Source organism: Alexandromys fortis, unplaced genomic scaffold (genome assembly GCF_014885135.2).
Source record: "Alexandromys fortis isolate MF-2015 unplaced genomic scaffold, M_Fortis_MF-2015_v1.1 scaffold_0, whole genome shotgun sequence".
NCBI classification, from domain to species: Eukaryota; Metazoa; Chordata; class Mammalia; order Rodentia; family Cricetidae; genus Alexandromys; species Alexandromys fortis.
The window spans coordinates 13,760,365-13,778,375 of record NW_026067949.1 but is presented as its reverse complement, the minus strand read 5'-3'; the positions used below and the strand labels follow the sequence as shown (position 1 = coordinate 13,778,375).

General features: G+C 36.7%; 1 protein-coding gene across 1 annotated transcript in view; it reads right to left on the bottom strand.

The window, feature by feature from the left end:
- Positions 1 to 18,011, bottom strand: part of Stim2 (stromal interaction molecule 2) — a 121,141-nt gene that overhangs the window by 59,019 nt on the left and 44,111 nt on the right. The window contains exon 2 of the mRNA XM_050150218.1: positions 14,965 to 15,095. Coding sequence (XP_050006175.1) covers positions 14,965 to 15,095 — 131 coding nt within the window. The remainder of the gene's footprint in view (positions 1 to 14,964; positions 15,096 to 18,011) is intronic.

Genomic DNA, 18,011 nt, shown 5'->3' with positions numbered 1-18,011 from the left:
CTAACAAAAGGGCAGAGAGAGAATATCCAAATTAACAGAATCAGAAAGAAAAAGGGGAACATAACAAGTAACACTGAGGAAATTCAGAGAATCATCAGGTCATACTTCAAAAACCTGTACTTCACAAAATTGGAAAATTTAAAGTAAAAGCACAATTTTCTGGATAGGTAACACATACAAAAATTAAATCAAGACCAGATAAACAAATTAAATAGACCTATAATCCCTAAAGAAATAGAAGCAGTTACCAAAAGAGTCTCCCAACCAAAAAATAAAAAAAAAGTCCAAGGCCAGATGATTTAAGCACAGAATTCTACCAGAATTGCAAAGAAGTGCTAATACCAATACTCCTCAAATTGTTCCACACAAAAGAAAAAGAACAGACATTGTCAAACGCTTTTTACAAGGATACAGTCATCCTGATACCCAAACCACACAAAAGACTCAACTAAGAAAGAGAATTTCAGGACAATTCCCTCATGAACATTGATGCAAAAATAGTCCAGAAAATACTGGCAAACCGAATCTAAGAACACATCAAAGAAATCATCCACCATGATCAAGTAGGCTCCATCCCAGAGACGCAGCAATGGTTCAACATACAAAAACCTGTCAATGTAATCCACCATATAAACCAAATGAAAGAAAAAACACATGTGATTAGCTCATTAGATGTTGAAAAAGTCTTCAAGAAAATGCAACACCTACTCATGATAAAGGACTTGGAGAGACGAGTGATACCATGACCATAAAAAAAATTCCCAACCAAAAAAAGCCCAGGACCAGATGGTTTTAATGCAGAATTATACCAGAACTTCCAAGAAGAGCTGATACCTATACTCCTTCATGTGTTTCACATAATAGAAATAGAAGAGTCATTGCCAAACTCTTTTCATGAAGCTACAGTTACCCTGACACCAAAACCACACAACCAAGACTCAACCAAGAAAGAGAATTATAGACCAATCTTGCTCATGAACATCAATGCAAAAATTCTCAATAAAATACTGGCAAACCGAATCTAAGAACACATCAAAAAAAAATAATCCATTATGATCAAGTAGGCTTCATTGCAGAGATGCAGGGCTGGTTCAACATACGAAAATCTATCAATGTAATCCATCATATAAATAAACTGAAAGAAAAAAATCATAAGATCATTTTATTAGATGCTGAAAAAGCATTCGATAAAACTCAACACCCCTTTATGATAAAGGTCTTGAAGAGATTAGGGATACAAGGACCATACCTAAACATAATAAAAGCAATAGACAGCAAGCCAAAAGCTAACATCAAATGAAATGGAGAAAACTCAAAGTCATTCCACTAAAATCAGGAACACGACAAGGCTGTCCACTCTCTCCATACCTCTTCAATATAGTGCTTGAAGTTCTAGCAATAGCAATAAGACAACATAAGGAGATCAGGAGGATTCGAATTGGAAAGGAAGAAGTCAAGCTTTCGTTATTTGCAGATAATATGATAGTGCACATCAGTGACCCCAAAAACACTACCAAAGAACTCCTACTACAGCTGATAAATACCTTCAGTGATGTGGCAGGTTACAAGATCAACTCAAAAAAAAAAAAAATCAATAGCCGTCCTATACACAAAGGATAAAGAAGCAGAGAGGGAAATCACAGAAACTTCACCTTTCACGATAGCCACAAATAGCATAAAGTATCTTGGGGTAACACTAATCAAGGAAGTGAAAGATCTATTTGACAAAAACTTTAAGGCTTTGAAGAAAGAAACTGAACAGGACACCAGAAAATGGAAGGATCTCCCATGCTCTTAGATTGGATCAACATAATAAAAATGGCAATCCTACCAAAGGCAATCTATAAATTCGTTGCAATCCCCATCAAAATCCCAACAAAATTCTTCACAGACCTTGAGAAAACAATAATCAACTTTATATGGAAAAGCAAAAAACCCAGGATAGCCAAAACAATCCTATACAATAAAAAAACTTTTGGAGGCATTACAACCCTGACTTCAAACTGTATTACAGAGCTACAATAATGAAAACAGTTTCCCAGCATTCTGTTCTGTTTACTCCACCCACCTATGTTCTGACCTATCAGGCCAAGCAGTTTCTTTATTAATTAACCAATGAAAGCAACAGATAGACAAATGACCTTCCCACATCATTTCCCCTTTTTCTGTTTAAACAAAAAGGAAAGGCTTTCGCTTTAACATAGTAAAATTACATATAACAAAACAGTTATCAAGCAAGAATTACAGTTACAATTCTACTTTATCTTTTATCAGAACAATGGATAACTATAACTATAACTATCTATTCTTTAGCTCCATCAAAGACTCCAGAAGGATACAATATTACCTAAGCAAACAAGAAATAAGCAACTTCCAAACGCTATAAATGACAGGGACATCTCACTGCCTGGACAGTCACCCAAAGTTCCTCTGTACGGTTGGGGCATCCATCTTCGGCCTACAGGCCCATAGTATCCAGCAGACTGTACAGGGTATCCACGCCGTATACAGTACTTACCCATTACTCAGAAGCCATCTCAGTAATCAAATCTACTCTTTGGTATCACTATGGTACTCCTTGTGTGAAAAATACTGAGATTTATGGCTGACTACGGCAAACAGAAGCATAGCAAAGCTGTAGAGAGCATCTTAAATGAACAGTTATCAGAAACCTACACTAGTCAATGATCCATGCCTGCTAAAAACAGAAAGTCTTAAAGGAAACCACAGATGAGAGAGGCATGCTCAGAAAAAGGAGATAAAGACATCAGGTGTTTCAACAGACACAATGTAATGCAGAAAACAAATGAACAACATGTATAGCATCAAATAAAAAAACTGCCAATCTAAAAATCTTATTAAAAAAAAAAACACTGCCAAAATAAAAATGCAACAGAACTTCAGAAATCAAACACTAATAAAATACAGCATCAGGAGTACTGGACTACAAGAATGTTTTGTTTTTACCCAACTATAGGCAAACAGAGAGGGGCATAGATGGAATTCTCCATCTTCCTAAAGGATTAAAACTTATAGCTAAGTTAACTATGTAGGGAAATACATGTAATTTATCCTAAGTCAATGATATTTTAACAATGTTGCGAAAAGGAGTGAAAAACTGCACATTCATACATCCATGAGAATACAACTGAGAGGGCCTTTTTAGAAAGCAGCTTTAGTTATAAGGATCAAAAAATGTTAACTCATGATTGCCTTTTATCAAGCTCTTTAACATCTTAGAATTTATCAAACAGCAATAGTCACACAACTATATAACAAGTTCAAGTTTCTACTGTAACATTACAAAAGTAAAAAGCTGTGACTATGTCAACTGCCCCACAGAAGACTCATTAGGATTAATGTAAAATTAAAAATAACATATCTTTACTTTAAATTTTAAAAAATCAGAAACTTTCAACAGTTAAGTAACATAAAATTATATCAATATAATATAACTAATAACTTTAGGGTATTTTTAATGCAGGGTCTAGATAATTATCATATACAAAATGTTTTTTTCAAAATAGAACAACAAATTTATCAGAGCCCCATGATACACATTTTCATGCTCTCTTAATTTCTAATAGAGAAAGGTATTACCTGGGTCCACTAGAAACTTCTTGATAACCCCACGAATACCATAGAACTAAATCAGGTACTGCTTGAGGTATCAAGGAACAGACAAGAGCCTCCATCCAATGAACAGTTTGTTTTAGTCCATTTTCTATTACTGTATCCAAGTATCCAAGAATAATATTTTGCATATTTAATGATGAGGATAAATAGTTTTTCTCATATTTCTAGAAGCTATATGGTTTTATAGATGAGAAGACCGGTATTTAGTTAAGAAATTTTTTAATTTCTATGGAATTAGATTTGTTTCATGTCATAAATATGTGGACTACAATCAGTACAAAAGCTTCAATACAAAATGACTAATACTGCTTCACTTTGATCCTGGGACTCTTAAGTTGTAGAGAGCCAGGGGTGGAAATAGATCACATTCTGTCTTTGAACAAACAAGGTCCTACAAGTTACTGCTAATTCCTGTCACTGAGAAAGCAGCGTGCATTATAAGAAACAAGGTCAACAAAGGAGAAGGCTAATGAAGCAGAAAATTAGGACACAATTTTAAACAGTTATGGTTTAAAAAAAAAAAGACTATTATGTATCCGGATGGAAATATTGCTTCAAGTGAACACATAAATCTCACGTTCAGGATGCCTATAAGGGAAGATAAAAAGCCTTGAAGCTAGGAAAGATATCCAAGAGGTGATATAAATAGGCAAAAAAAAAATATATATATATAGGAACAAGGAAATAATAAAGAAATCGGCAAAGAAACTGAAAAGAAGTAGCCAATATAATGAATAATAGACATTAAGTTGAGAGAACCAAGTGAAAACAAAGTGCTTTAATTTAAATGAATGCATTTTGGACATGATGCTGAAATGTGAAGATGAGAATTAGCCCCTGCAAAGCAACACCAGCAAACATCATGAGAAGGGGCTGTACCGAGTAACAACGGCAAAAGTCTAGGAGGATTCATAACAAAACACAAGGAAAAGAATATATCTGTCCTCCTGGAGAGATTTTGTTATACTCAAAAGAGACCGAGATAGGCCAAAGAGCAAAAGGGAAAATTTGATTCAACACTTTTTATTTTGTTGTTTGCAAAAAAGGAAAAGTAATGGAAGTTTTAAGGCACATGAGAAGGTTTCAGGAGAAAATGGGAAATACAACTACTGGAGAGACAAGAATAGGAGGAGAGGCACTGATTTGCGAAGAACACAAATAGAATGCACAATACACAGAAAGAAGACAGTTTATGGACACAAATGCCATCCGTGTATTTTTAATATCTATATGGCCTCTGGCAATGAGACAATCCTAACATCTTTAGTCAGGATCACTGGCAGGTTTTAAACACATCACAAAGTGTGGTAAATAAGATCTGAATGCACAGTTAGAGAAAAATTACCACCCAATGATGCATAAGCAATTACATAACAAAGTTTGAGACCACTGGACTATGGAGATCTGACAGAAGTTGCTTTTGTTTTTTTACATTTCTTATTGATATTTATTGAGCTCTACATTTTTCTCTGCTCCTCTCCCTGACTCTCCCCTCCCTCCTTCAATCCTCCCCCAAGGTCCCCATGCTCCCAATTTACTCAGGAGATCTTGTCTTTTTCTACTTTCTACTTCCCATGTTGACTAGATCTATTAAGTCTTAATGTCCTCATTGTTGTCTAAATTCTCTGGGATTGTGGTTTGTAGGCTGGCTTTCTTTGTTTTCTGTTTAAAAACCACCTGTGAGTGAGTACATGTGATAATTGTCTTTCTGTGTCTGGTTTACCTCACTCAAAATAATGTTTTCTAGCTCCATCCATTTTCCTGCAAAATTCAAGCTGTCGTTATTTTTTTCTGCTGTGTAGTACTCCATTGTGTAATTTACCACATTTTTCTTATCCATTCTTCAGTCGAGGGGCATTTAGGTTGTTTCCAGGTTCTGGCTATGACAAACAAAGCTTCTATGAACATAGTTGAGCACATGTCCTTGTGGCACGATTGAGCATCTTTCGGATATATACCCAAAAGTGGTATTACTGGATCTTGAGGGCGGTTGTTCCCTAATTTTCTGAGAAATCACCACACTGACATCCAAAGGGGTATGACAGAAGTTTTTAAACAGGAGGGAAAAGAACAAAGTATAATGCTCTAAAATTTTTTTGCCAAGCAGTAACAGTCAGGATAGATTTAAAAGGAAGACTAGCAATGGTAAGGGCACCTATAAATGAAATAATAATAAACTTAGTAGCTCAGATAATTTAGAAGGCAAAGATGAGACTGCAACATGAGAGGAAACCTAAGTAAGCTGATAAAGCAGATGAGAAAACTGCCCTTTTAAAAGAGAACAAGAAACGTTTTCTGTTTTTTGGTTTTTCAAGACAGGGTTTCTCTGTGTAGCCCTAGCTGTCCTGGAAATCACTCTGTAGACTGGGCTGACTGGAGAGATGGCTCAGCAGTTAAAGATTGGTCTCACAACCAAGACTATAAGAAATATTTTCTTTCAGCTATTAACTGAGTCAGCCTAAGACTTTCTAAAAGGGGAAAATGACAGAAATTAACGTGCTTTGCTAGCATCTAAAACAGGAGCTGGAAATACTACAAGATCAAATGTAAGGAGAATATTCTAGAGTAATGGTTCTCAACCTATGGGTTATGACCACTTGGGGAAGGGTCAAATGACCCTTTCACAGGAGTCGCCTATCATATATATTGTATATTGGATATTTACATTATGATTCATAACAGTAGCAAAATTACCGGTATGGAGAAGCAATGAAAATAACTTTATGGTTGGGGATTGCCACAACATGAGGAACTGCATTAAAGGGTCATAGCTTTAGAAAGGCTGAAAGTCACTGTTTTAGAGAGAAGTCCAAATGTAATACAAACGAAGGAATAATAAAATCTATGAGCTTGCATTAAACTTCTAAAACCTAGAAAAAGAAAGAAAAGAAGCCTAATAACAAAAATCCTGCAGAGTACATGCACTGAAGGTGTAAAAACCTAGAGAAGCAGATGGAAAACTGGAGAGGTAACATCCTGCTCTCTGCAGTTCTGGTCTCACAATCTAACACTCCTGACACACTACCCCCTTTCCCTAGGAAAACCTGGCACATCACTCTCCCTCTACCACTATATCCTGATTCCACATCACAAAACGTCCTACATCTCAGCCAAGTCTGTGAACACTACAGCCATTAATTTCACAAGGTCCAACATAGGGTACATACCAAGCTTTGTTTGACACTCCCTAACAGATATTAACTCCCCTAAAACAGGACATTTCCAAGGTTGATTCAAATTCCTAGTAAATAATTTGCCAGAATGTACCTTTTATTATACAGTTATGACAGCATGTGATCAACTAGAAGGTAAGTTCACTGATATTTATACCTATTTCCACATTTTTCTATACTTAACATAGTACTACATTTAAATAGGAACATCAAAATATTAAATGTATTATGTTTAACTGAATGATCAAGTATCAATCACATTTATTAAACTCTTCTGGGACCAGGGAAAGGAAAGTTAAAAAAAAAAAGCATAAAACAAAAATCAAAACATTAAAAAAAATCACTATACCTTTCTAAATAGTATTTTAATGAAATGTTAGGACATATTTATAAGGTGCATCAAATCATTCTGCATATTTGTGTGTGTATAAACATAAGTATACCAAATTAGACCTCAATAAAGATGAGACAATTTTAGCAAGAAAAAAATTAATTTGGGGAATCTAAGAAACAACAAATTATAAAATCAACAAAAGAGTTAATGAGTAGTGTTTTACTCTAGAAAACATTATGCAGCTTTATTACCTCTAAATATCTAAAAATAACAACTTTTAGAAGGGAAAAGAATGTAAACTTCCTGAGGTATGAGAAGCACAAGTACCTGAGTTCAGTCTCCAGAACCCACATAACAAAGCCACACACACACGGTAGCCTGCAACTGTGAAAGTCCTGATGCTGGGAAGAAGGAAATAAGCATCTCTCTGGTGCCAGCCAGCCAGCCTCGCCTAATTGATGAGCTCTAGGTCAATGAGACATATTGTTTCAAAACAAAAACAAAGTGGATGGCTTCTGAGAAACGATATCCAAGGTTATCCTGTAAACATACAGTCACACAGATGGATGTGCACCTGCACACATGCACAGATAAGCCGCCACACACAATTAACTTTCTATGCCGGTCTTTCATGTTACTAAAGAAAACTGAACCACATGAAAAGGGTCTGCGTAATCATATAAATTCAAATAGTGAAGAGCTTGACTTAATATTCAGACTAATTTATGATAACAAGAAAGAAACAAACACTGAAAAATTAAGTATAACAGAAAGCAGAATTACAATTAGCCGTATAGTGAATAAAGTAACATGGCCCTAGCCTGAGGAAGGCTCTCTTTAGACCTGCAGTCTTACTATAATTAACAGTATTGTTTTTCACTCTTAAAAATATCCTAGTCTGACTGAAAATCTATATGGCCACTATTAGTGATAATATTACTCTAAGACATCATTGTATTTCATTCATAGAATATGTTCTGTATACACTCAAATTCAGACATCTAGAAAATGAAACAATATGTGAAAGTGTGCTAAGCTCTCCAGAAGTATGTTCTGTAAATGCAGTGCCATGCTGTGGTCCTGAGCATCCTCAGAGGGGGAGGAGAGGAACAAGACCAGCAGTCCAGACAGGCTGCAACTGCCATGGCCAGATGCACAGCCCTGACTCACTCCCACACCTCTACCCCTGCGAGTCTGTAGCATTATTAGTGGGAAATTCTTGTTGAAGGAAATTAAAAATTAATAGAACAGGAATGTCATTATTTTTTAAATGAAAATGTATAATTAGCATGTATTTTAGGTAAAATTGAAAGAACCTGAAAGGCAGCAAGACAATATTTCCTAGTTAGAGCAAGGTTGTGGTCATGCCTAGAAAGGCACATGTACTGAGCTGAATGTTTTACTGTTCTCTGATGCCATACTATGACTGTCCAAGTTCTTGATTCTTTGACAGATCTCAGATTTACTCTTTCTGAGTTTGAATATACCACTTTAAGCTTATTGTTCCATAAAAACTATACATATAATGGTGTTTATGTTCCTAGTTAACCAGAAGGGCCAACTTAGTCTACACGTAAGTGTTATTAACTATTAAACACTAAAGGGATTTCTTAAATGGCCTATAACAAATACGGTCTCAAGACAGAGCCTACTGTGATAAATCAGAATTGTATGGAAGAGTAAAGATAGCATAAACAGAAACAAATGGTAGGGTTACAAAGAATCTTTTCACTCCTACAGTGATGCTTTGAAGGACACATAGATACGCAGTAATAAATGCTTTGGGAAATCAGTTCTCTCTCTTTTTTTAATATGTAGTTTGAGAATGACATTCATATGTATAATATGCTTGATCTAATCCACCCCCAATTCCTTCCCCCTCCAACTCCATCCAAATACTTTTTCTATCACTTTTCTCTCCCAGCTTCATGTTGTCTTTGGGACACTGGATCCACCCATCTGCTACCAGCATGTGTGTGGGCGAGGGCCATCCACTGAAGCATAGGCGGACTCCAGAAGCTGCATCCCTGAAGAAAACTGACAGAGCATCAGTTCTCTGTCATTTGCTGAAAAGTAGATGGTAAATGAGCTGGAATCCCAAAGATAAAGAAGAAAGCTCAGTAAACGAGTTCTACAGCTATCACAGTAACACATAAGAGGCTGAGTACTCAACTAAACGCTAGAACAGAGTAGGAATTTCACAGATTAAATTAAAATGTCTAGATATAACTAAAAAATACCATAACATTTTATTAAGACCTGAGTCATTTACTTACACAATGGTTCTTAATCATCTAGGTTATAACCATCTTTCTTCAAAAATAACAAAGAAATTTTCTCCAGAAAATATAAACTTATCTCTTTTCTCTATTAATTGTATGTACATATTTTCTTATGGAAAATACAAAGAAAAACTGAAGGTGGAATTTGACAAAAACAAAATCACCAAGTTCAAGGGGGACATGGGGTCTTCTGTCAGACCTTCACAGTAGTCAGACCTAAGCACTGCTTAAGACGGCAGAGCATGTTCCACAAATACAAAGACATTAACCACAAAGGCAGGAGACTGGGTCCTGAACTGTTTTTTCAGAGCTTCAATAGAGAAAAAGTGAGATATGTAAATATATTGCGTTAGCACAAAGTTAAGATAAAGTGTTTCTTTATCTTTTATTCATGTCATAAAATGACCCTCAAACTTCATCATCAAAGAACTTGGTGCAAATCGTTTAGTTCCAGCCCAGACTTCTGACTCAGCAGGGCTGGGCACTGCTCAAGAACTCTTGTTATCTAGCTAATGTTGGTTTTCTAGAAAGCAGTCTTTGTTCTGTTGTTTCTCCCCACTGTGACAATTCCCTTTTCATCTATTTTTTATAAATTAATGATACACATAGTCAGAGAAAAACAACACAAACTATGATCCAAGAACATTAGTTATGTACTCAGGTTGAATTTAAAAACCTCGTTCTATGACTTATAAGCCAATGACCATGCCATATGACCCAACCTCTCCAATATATCCGAGTCAGATAATAACAGCATATTCTTTGCTCATAGTGTTCCTATAACACTTTAGTACTAAGTGCTTATACTGTAAAAAAAATAGTAAATGTTAAATGCTATTCCACATGTAACTTCATAGATATGTCTAGTCCCACAGTTAAAAAAAGAACCCAGAATAACTATCAATAATTTTATTAACCAAGCAGCAAAATATCTTTTACTTACTTTCGGTGAATCGCTTTTGACCGCCTTTCCTTTTAGAAGAATGCCAGATGATCACCATTCAAACAAATTATACTAACACACTCGTAAATGTAATTTAGAGTCACCACTCATTACAAAACACTACTCGTAACTTTTAATCACACATCACGCCTTAAAAAGTTTGATTTCATGCCTTGAATGCACTTCCTTAAGAGTCTCAGAATTGTCTGTTCTTATAAAGTACAGAATGAACCATGAAGCATATAGCATGAACTTGTTTTTAGAATTTGTTAGTGCAAAGACCTCCAAATTGAGCTGTTCAAATCGCACAGAGGGGTATGCAGTCTAACACAGCTGGAAAGAAAGGAGTTTAATTGTGTCTCATTTTTAAGTTTCACATTGTAAGTGGTTCATATGCACCTATTTATTATCTAATACATATTATTTAAATAGAGGTATTATTCACTGAAGTTTCTTACTATAATGATAGAGCAGCAGCAAGAAAACACAGTACAGGTAGGCAGAACTACTGTCAGCTTCCTTATAGCTCTTTACTTTCACTCCTATCGGATCACCGAGTGATTTACCAATATTATTTCTAAGTTCTCCTAATATTTATATTCAATAAGACATCTTTGTTTTAAGAACAAATGTGAACTAACATAATTTTACTACTTCAATGTTTTCTAATCCTGTGAAGAAACGTCCTACTGAACAATTCTGGTTAGCAGAATACAGAACAAGTTGTGGTTAGCAGTATCTAAGGTGGCCCTGATAGTCCAGAAATCTTCCCATTCATTTTCCTGACCACCACCCAGAGTATCAGGTGGACAATATCTAATAAGTTCCAACAAACAGGCTAGAAGAAAGAAATGAACAATCACTTTAAATACAGAAACGGTGACCTTCAGGCTGAAGAGATGCTTCAGCAGTTCGAGCACTTGCTTTTCTTGCAGAGGAACCTGAGTTCAATCCCCAGCACCCACATGGCAGCTTACAACCAACTTTGACTCTAATTTCAGGGTACCTAGTGCCCTCTTCCTGCCTCTATGGGCACCAGACACTCGAACACACAGCAGTACATGTGACACACAGGACACACACACATTAAAAAATAAAAAGCCTGTGAGACTCTGTGTTACTGATCCTTCTCTTGGTAATTTGAATAGGTATGTCCCTCACAGACTCATGTATTTGAATGCTTGGTCTATTAGGAAGTGTGGGCTTGTTGGAGGAAGTGTGTCACTGTGGGAGAGAGCTTTGAGGTCTCATATGCTCAAACTACACCCTGTGTGGGACTCAGTTCACTTCCTGTTACCTGCAGAACAAAATGTAGAACTCTCAGCTCTTTCTTCTACACCACGTCTGCCTCCACGCTGCCATGTCACACCATGGGAGATAATGGACTGAACTTCTGAAACTATAAACCACCCTATTAAATGTTTCCCTTTATAAGAGTTGCTGTGATCACAGTATCTCTTCACAGCAAGAGAAACCCTAAGACACACACTCGATAGATAAATGCTTTCTCATATGATCAAAATACAAAACAAGAAAGCACTGAAGAGAAGAATAGTTTTCAGTCAGCATTTTAAACTGCTAAATACTCTAAATGTTTTTTAAAGTGCCATTACAACTCCCAAATTGCAAGAAATCCATATACTTTAATTTTGTTTTACTATGCTTTCCCATTAAACTCATGAAATCCCCTGACTATGGCTAACTGAGGCCCTATTATAGAATTATTTACATTTTAATGAGATACTTTAAATTTTAAAAACACAATAATAAAACTGAACTAGCACAAGAACTTCAGAATTAACAAGTCATTCTTTAAGGCCCTCTAAAACTAGTACAGTCAGAACAAAACGGATCTATACATTTATGTAGTGTGAATTCTAATTGGTCTTTTTAATAAAAACCCGGAGTCCAATATTAGGGAGTGAAAGCTCAAAGATCAGAGAAGCAGAGTAGCCAGTCACTAGTTCTTACCTCTACAAAATCCTTAGACCAAATGATGTAGCCTATCTCTCCAAGTCCTCAGACTGAATGCCTTGAGCTCCTCCCACCTTATAGTCCTTTCTCCAGCCAGCCCTATCGCTCCTGTCTCCTCCTCCCTAGTGCTGGGATTAAAGGCATATGATCCTAAGTGCTGGGACCACCTTTGTGTGAGCTCTGTTTCTTTCCTAGACAGATTCAATCTTGTGTACTCCAGGGCAGCCTTGAATTTAAAGAAATCTATCTGCCTCTGCCTCCCAAATGCTGGGATTAAAGTTGTGTGTCACCACTGCCTAGCCTCTATGGTTAACTAGTGGGTAGCTCTACACTCTGATCCTCGGGTAAGCTTTATTTGTTAAAGCACAAACAAAAAATATCACTACACTGTAGTAAGGAGGCCACTTGTTCGTTTCCCGGTACCCAGACTCCCGAAATAATCACACAAAAACTGTATTAATTAAATAGCTGCTTGGGCAATTACTTAATCATATTGCTAGCTAGCTCTTACATCTAGAATTAGCCCATTATTTTATATTTTACCACGAGGCTCGTGGCTTACTGGCAAGGTTTCAGCATGTCTGTTTCTGGCTGCAGCTCCATGGCGTCTCCCTTGACTCAGCCTTCCTTCCACCTTCCTTCTCCCAGCATTCAGTTTAGTGTCCCCCACCCCACCTAGCTCTGTTCTACCCTATCAGGCCAAGCCAGTTTCTTTATTAACCAATGGTATTCACAGCATACAGAGGGGAATCCCATATCACCACACATTTAAATTTTCTAAAAGTCACATTAAACAAAAATAAGTTAACTGCAATACTGCATTTGATGTCACTAGTCTGTCCAAAACACTATCACCTTACACATGTCATTAATATTTTGTGTGTATATGTACATATTTGTGTGCAATGTATGGATGAAGGCCAGAGCTCAGTAGTGTCAGGTACCTTGTTCAATCAGTCACCAACTTATTGTTTGAGACAGGCTATATCACTGAATCTGGAATTCACCAATTCAGCTAGACAGGCTGGACAGCAAGCCCCCAAATCAAGCTGCCTCTACCCCCAGCACTGAGATTACAAGCATGCCCCACATGCTCAGCTTTTTTATATTCTGGGCACCTGAACTTAGGTCCTTCATGTTTGTACAACAAACATTTTATGAACTAAGCATTCTCCCAAGCCTCCAATATTTAAAAATTTATACTTTATTTTCCTTACATATTCATATTTTTACATGTATTTTACAGTTAATAGTGTACCTCAATCTCAAAATTCAAAAACTAAATGTGTCTAGTGGCTACCATACTGAACAGGGAACATCTAAATTTTTTTTAAGTAATAGTAAAGTAGAAAGGCATACTGCATTCGAATTTAAACATCAGTATTAGAAACAAAAAACAGAAGTTATTACTTTCTATAAACTTTATACTGACAAAATCCTAAGCTCTATTTTTTAAACATAGGCGTTTATGAACTGGGGTACCCTAAAGAGTTGACAATGATATTCCCAGAAGGCATCATTAATTATCAAAATTCTCAATGCTGGGTATGAGGTAACTTCCTTACAAGTAGTTTGTCAGGGAGGTCACACAGGCCCCCAAAACAACACACGATGCTGGTTTTACTCTTGGTTGCCCACCATAAATAGGCCCTACTACTTAAGACTTCACAAGAGAGGACACAGAAAAATCACCCTGGAACTAACCTGGAAACTTCCTCTCCACTAGCTAGTGTTCACGGTCTAAGTGCTGTGCAAGCCTCTGGAAGAGAAAAGTCTTACGTGTGGTAGTTTTACCCAACTGTGGTAGATACTACATGCTATAAATCTGCTCTTCCAGGCACGATGTCACCATGAAGCAGCAATAATCCTTTCCCACTTAGACTGTGCTAAGTGACAGAACTTGCCTCTACCAATCTGACCAGCAAATTCTGGCAACCAGAGTCATGATAAGCATTCATACACAGGAACTTCCTGGAATCCTACCACTCAGAAGTCAGCTGCCAGGCAGTAATAAACCCTCACCTAGACTCCTGGATGACAGACATAAAGAGAAAACATGACAGGTAAGATACCATCACAGCAGCTCACAAATATATGCCAACTGCCACAGTGACCACCCATCCCGACAGTAGAAAAACACTGCCCAGTTAACCCACAGAATTTGCAATAAACTGTCATTAACACACCATTTCAGAGCAATCTTCATAGCAGTATTGGGTAGTGACACAGTCAGAAAAGGATGTGTGTTTGATAAACCCATGGCTATGAGATGTTTATGTAACTAGGAAGCAGAGGGAGGGGCATTGTGAGTGTCTAAAAACACTGCTTGAACCTAGGATTTGAGGCTAGCCTGCGTAATATTTCACACTGACATCTCAAACTACCAATCTGTGAAGTCACAATTACATTGGAAAGGAGAGGGAAAGGAGGAAGAGGGTTGGTGAGAAACACAAGTAGCAAAGAAATTCAGAAAGGTCATGTAAATACAATAAGCAAAATTAAAGCTTAAAAAAAGAGAAAAGTCAAAGGCATTGAAAACTAGTGAAAAATGGGCTGAGTCCTAAAGGAATCAGAGGAAAACTGGAGATTGAAAGAGAAGTCAGGAAGAGGAGCTCCACCTACTTCATCACTCTCGTCCACTTCTATCCCACCGTCTTTGTCATCATCCATCTGTTTATGGATTGTCTGAAGCGCTTCCAGACTAAATCTGTCTTCTTCAGTGAAGCACGGTGGGCTCAGTGATATACAGGGATCTAAAACAGAGCAGAAGACAATTACTAACTTGCCATACTAGGATGCAGCCTACAGATAGATGAAATCAAGAAGGAAAACAAACAAAAGAATCAGACTTCAGACTAAAGCCAAGATCTTTTGTCTTACCAAAATAAATTCTAATATAAAAAATATAATAAACAAAGTTGAGTAGAAAAAATATAACTAACAATAGGCAACAATATCTCAATTTATCTAACACTTTATCTTTCAAGATTTCAATTTATCTAATATTTCTAAAGAAAAAGAGATTTCTTCATAATAAGAAGAAAAAATTATCAGGAAATAGATGGTGTTACTTTTGTAGAACCCGGCTGAATTAAAGTAGAAGGTTAGAGACGCATTAGAAACAAGTAAGGAAGGGAACTGTAGAACAGCTTTCAATTCATGATGATCCAAGAGTCTATCTAGCTTTTCAAATGTGCACATTTTTAGGTCTACAAGATTTTTAAAGGAAATTTTCTTCAAATCTTATTTCTCATGTATTCCTTAATATTTTTTTGTTGGATACACACCTCCCAAATGGAAGACAAACTAAACATCATATGAAAGTTGTTCAAAAATTAAAAGACTAAGGCTAAAGCCTGGCATGCACGAGCTATTGTGTTTCATCCCACAACTAAAAAGAGATAGACTAACACAATAAAAAATGAAGAACTACTAAGAAGGCAAATGTCATGTGAGGGTCTTCAAGGACTTAAGGCCAGGTGGATGAAAGGTCCCTTCTGATGCTATGAAACAAAAGCCTACACACCTTAATGGGATAGCACTGAGCTTTTTTACTCACATCCTCTATGGCTGACTGGTAAACTGTAAAGTTGGCAAACTTACTGTCATTATTTTACTAAATAATTAAAACAGTATCATTTAAAATTATAGTATCAGCAGAACCAGATGCATTCCTAGATGCAGCGCCGTTAAGGATAATATAATTTATTTACTAAACAGATACTGCCACAGAGTGATTATCACACCAACACTTCTGGTCCTGCTGTGAATTGTCAACTGTGCACAAATCACAATGGTCTCAGTTATCTCACTAATCTCTAAAATAAAGCAAAGAGGACAGATGCTTTCTAAAGTCTACTGTAGTAATAAAAGAACATCTAATTTGGTATTTATAAAAAATAATTACAAAGTACCTGAGAATCATAAGGTATTTTATTTTCTAAAAGATAATTCACACCCAAACATCTACATGTTCCAGTTTACAATCTGGAAAATATCCAGAAATTTAACATTTTAATATTTTTTTATTTAAAACTAATTTTAATTTCTTTAGTGCTGAAAGAAAGTAGAAGAGAAAAGGAAACTATAGAAGGTGGGAAATGCAATTTTATGTCACATGTAGCTCAGTGGTTAAGACCATTTGTTGTTCTTCCAGAGAACCTGGGTTCAAGTCCCACCACCCTCATGCCAGTTCACAAGCATCTGTAACACCAGTTCCAGAGCTTCTGATGCCTTCATCTAACCTATGCAGAAAACAAACACTCAAGTAATGGACAGAGAAACATGCAGGCAAAACACCTATACACATTTTTAAAAACAATACAAAAAGAGACTAGAAAAAAAACAATACATGCTTAAACCAGTTGTGGTGGCATATATCTTTAATCCCAGCACTCGGGAGGCAGAGACAGGTGGATCTCTGTGACTTGGAGGCCAGCCTGGTCTATATAATAAACTCCAGCAAGACAGAACTACACAATAAGACCCCCGTCAAAACACACTCAGGGGTGAAGAGACAATTCAGTCATTAAAGAAAGGACTCACAACCAAAATGTCAAATATTCAAAATACTAAGATTTGCTAAAACCTAAAAATTTGGAGGGGGGGAGTAATAATGTTCAATTATGATTTCAATTCATGAGGCGACCAGAACATTTATATGTATTTGAGTTCAAATTCATATGTAGTTTATGGGCAAGCTCAAAGTAAAAGGTAAGCTTTCGCACTCCAAAACAACAATTAGAATCAAGATCTACATGATGTGTAATCAGCTCCAACAGACTGAGTTTATATGCATATAGTTTGCTCATATAGGGTGACGGAATTTGTTACAAGTGATATGGAATAGATATATATAGACCAATACTGCTCACTCTGATTACATGGGTTTTATAGTTAAATTGCCTAAGAGACAGTACCAGTAAGAGCTGTCCAGGCTTTAGAAAGTCTCAGGATAATAAAATTAAGAGAACACGGAAAACGCATAAACTGATAAAATTGGACCAGGCATGACCATACATGCCTATAATCCCAATACTCCAGAGGCATAGAAGGAGGAGTGCCACATGTCTGGGTTACACAGCTAATGCCAGGACAACCAGTGTTCAGAGAAAAAAAGGAAAGACTAGCTTATAGAAAGGTCTATAGACTATTCTGAATAAAAGAAAAAACAATTTCTCATTGGCAAGGAAGCCCATGTTTGCAGTTCCCTTTGCTGGCAACATGATTTCTCCCTATTATAACCACAGGGGATGGTCTCCCTTCATCCCAAGGCCCAGGTTCCTCCCCAGTCCCTATCTCAACAGCCTCCCCTGCAATCTCTTCTCCACAGCCTTTTATCACAGTGGACACACTATGTACATCTTTATTTCCTTGCTACTCCCACACTGAGAGGCCACCACAAAAATCACAGGCTTTGTTTTGATTATTCCTCTCCACACTGCCTAGAACAGTCAGAAACATTCAAAAATAATTGTTTACTGAATTACTTATTAATTGGCTTCTTTGGGTGGTTTTTTTTGGGGGGGGGGCTTTTTTTTTTTCTGTTTTCCACGATAGTGTTTCTCTGTGTAGCTCTAGCTGTCCTGGAACTTGCTCTGTAGACCAGGCTGGCCTCAAACTCAGAGGTCCACCTACCTCTACCTCCTAAGTACTGGGATTAAAGGTGT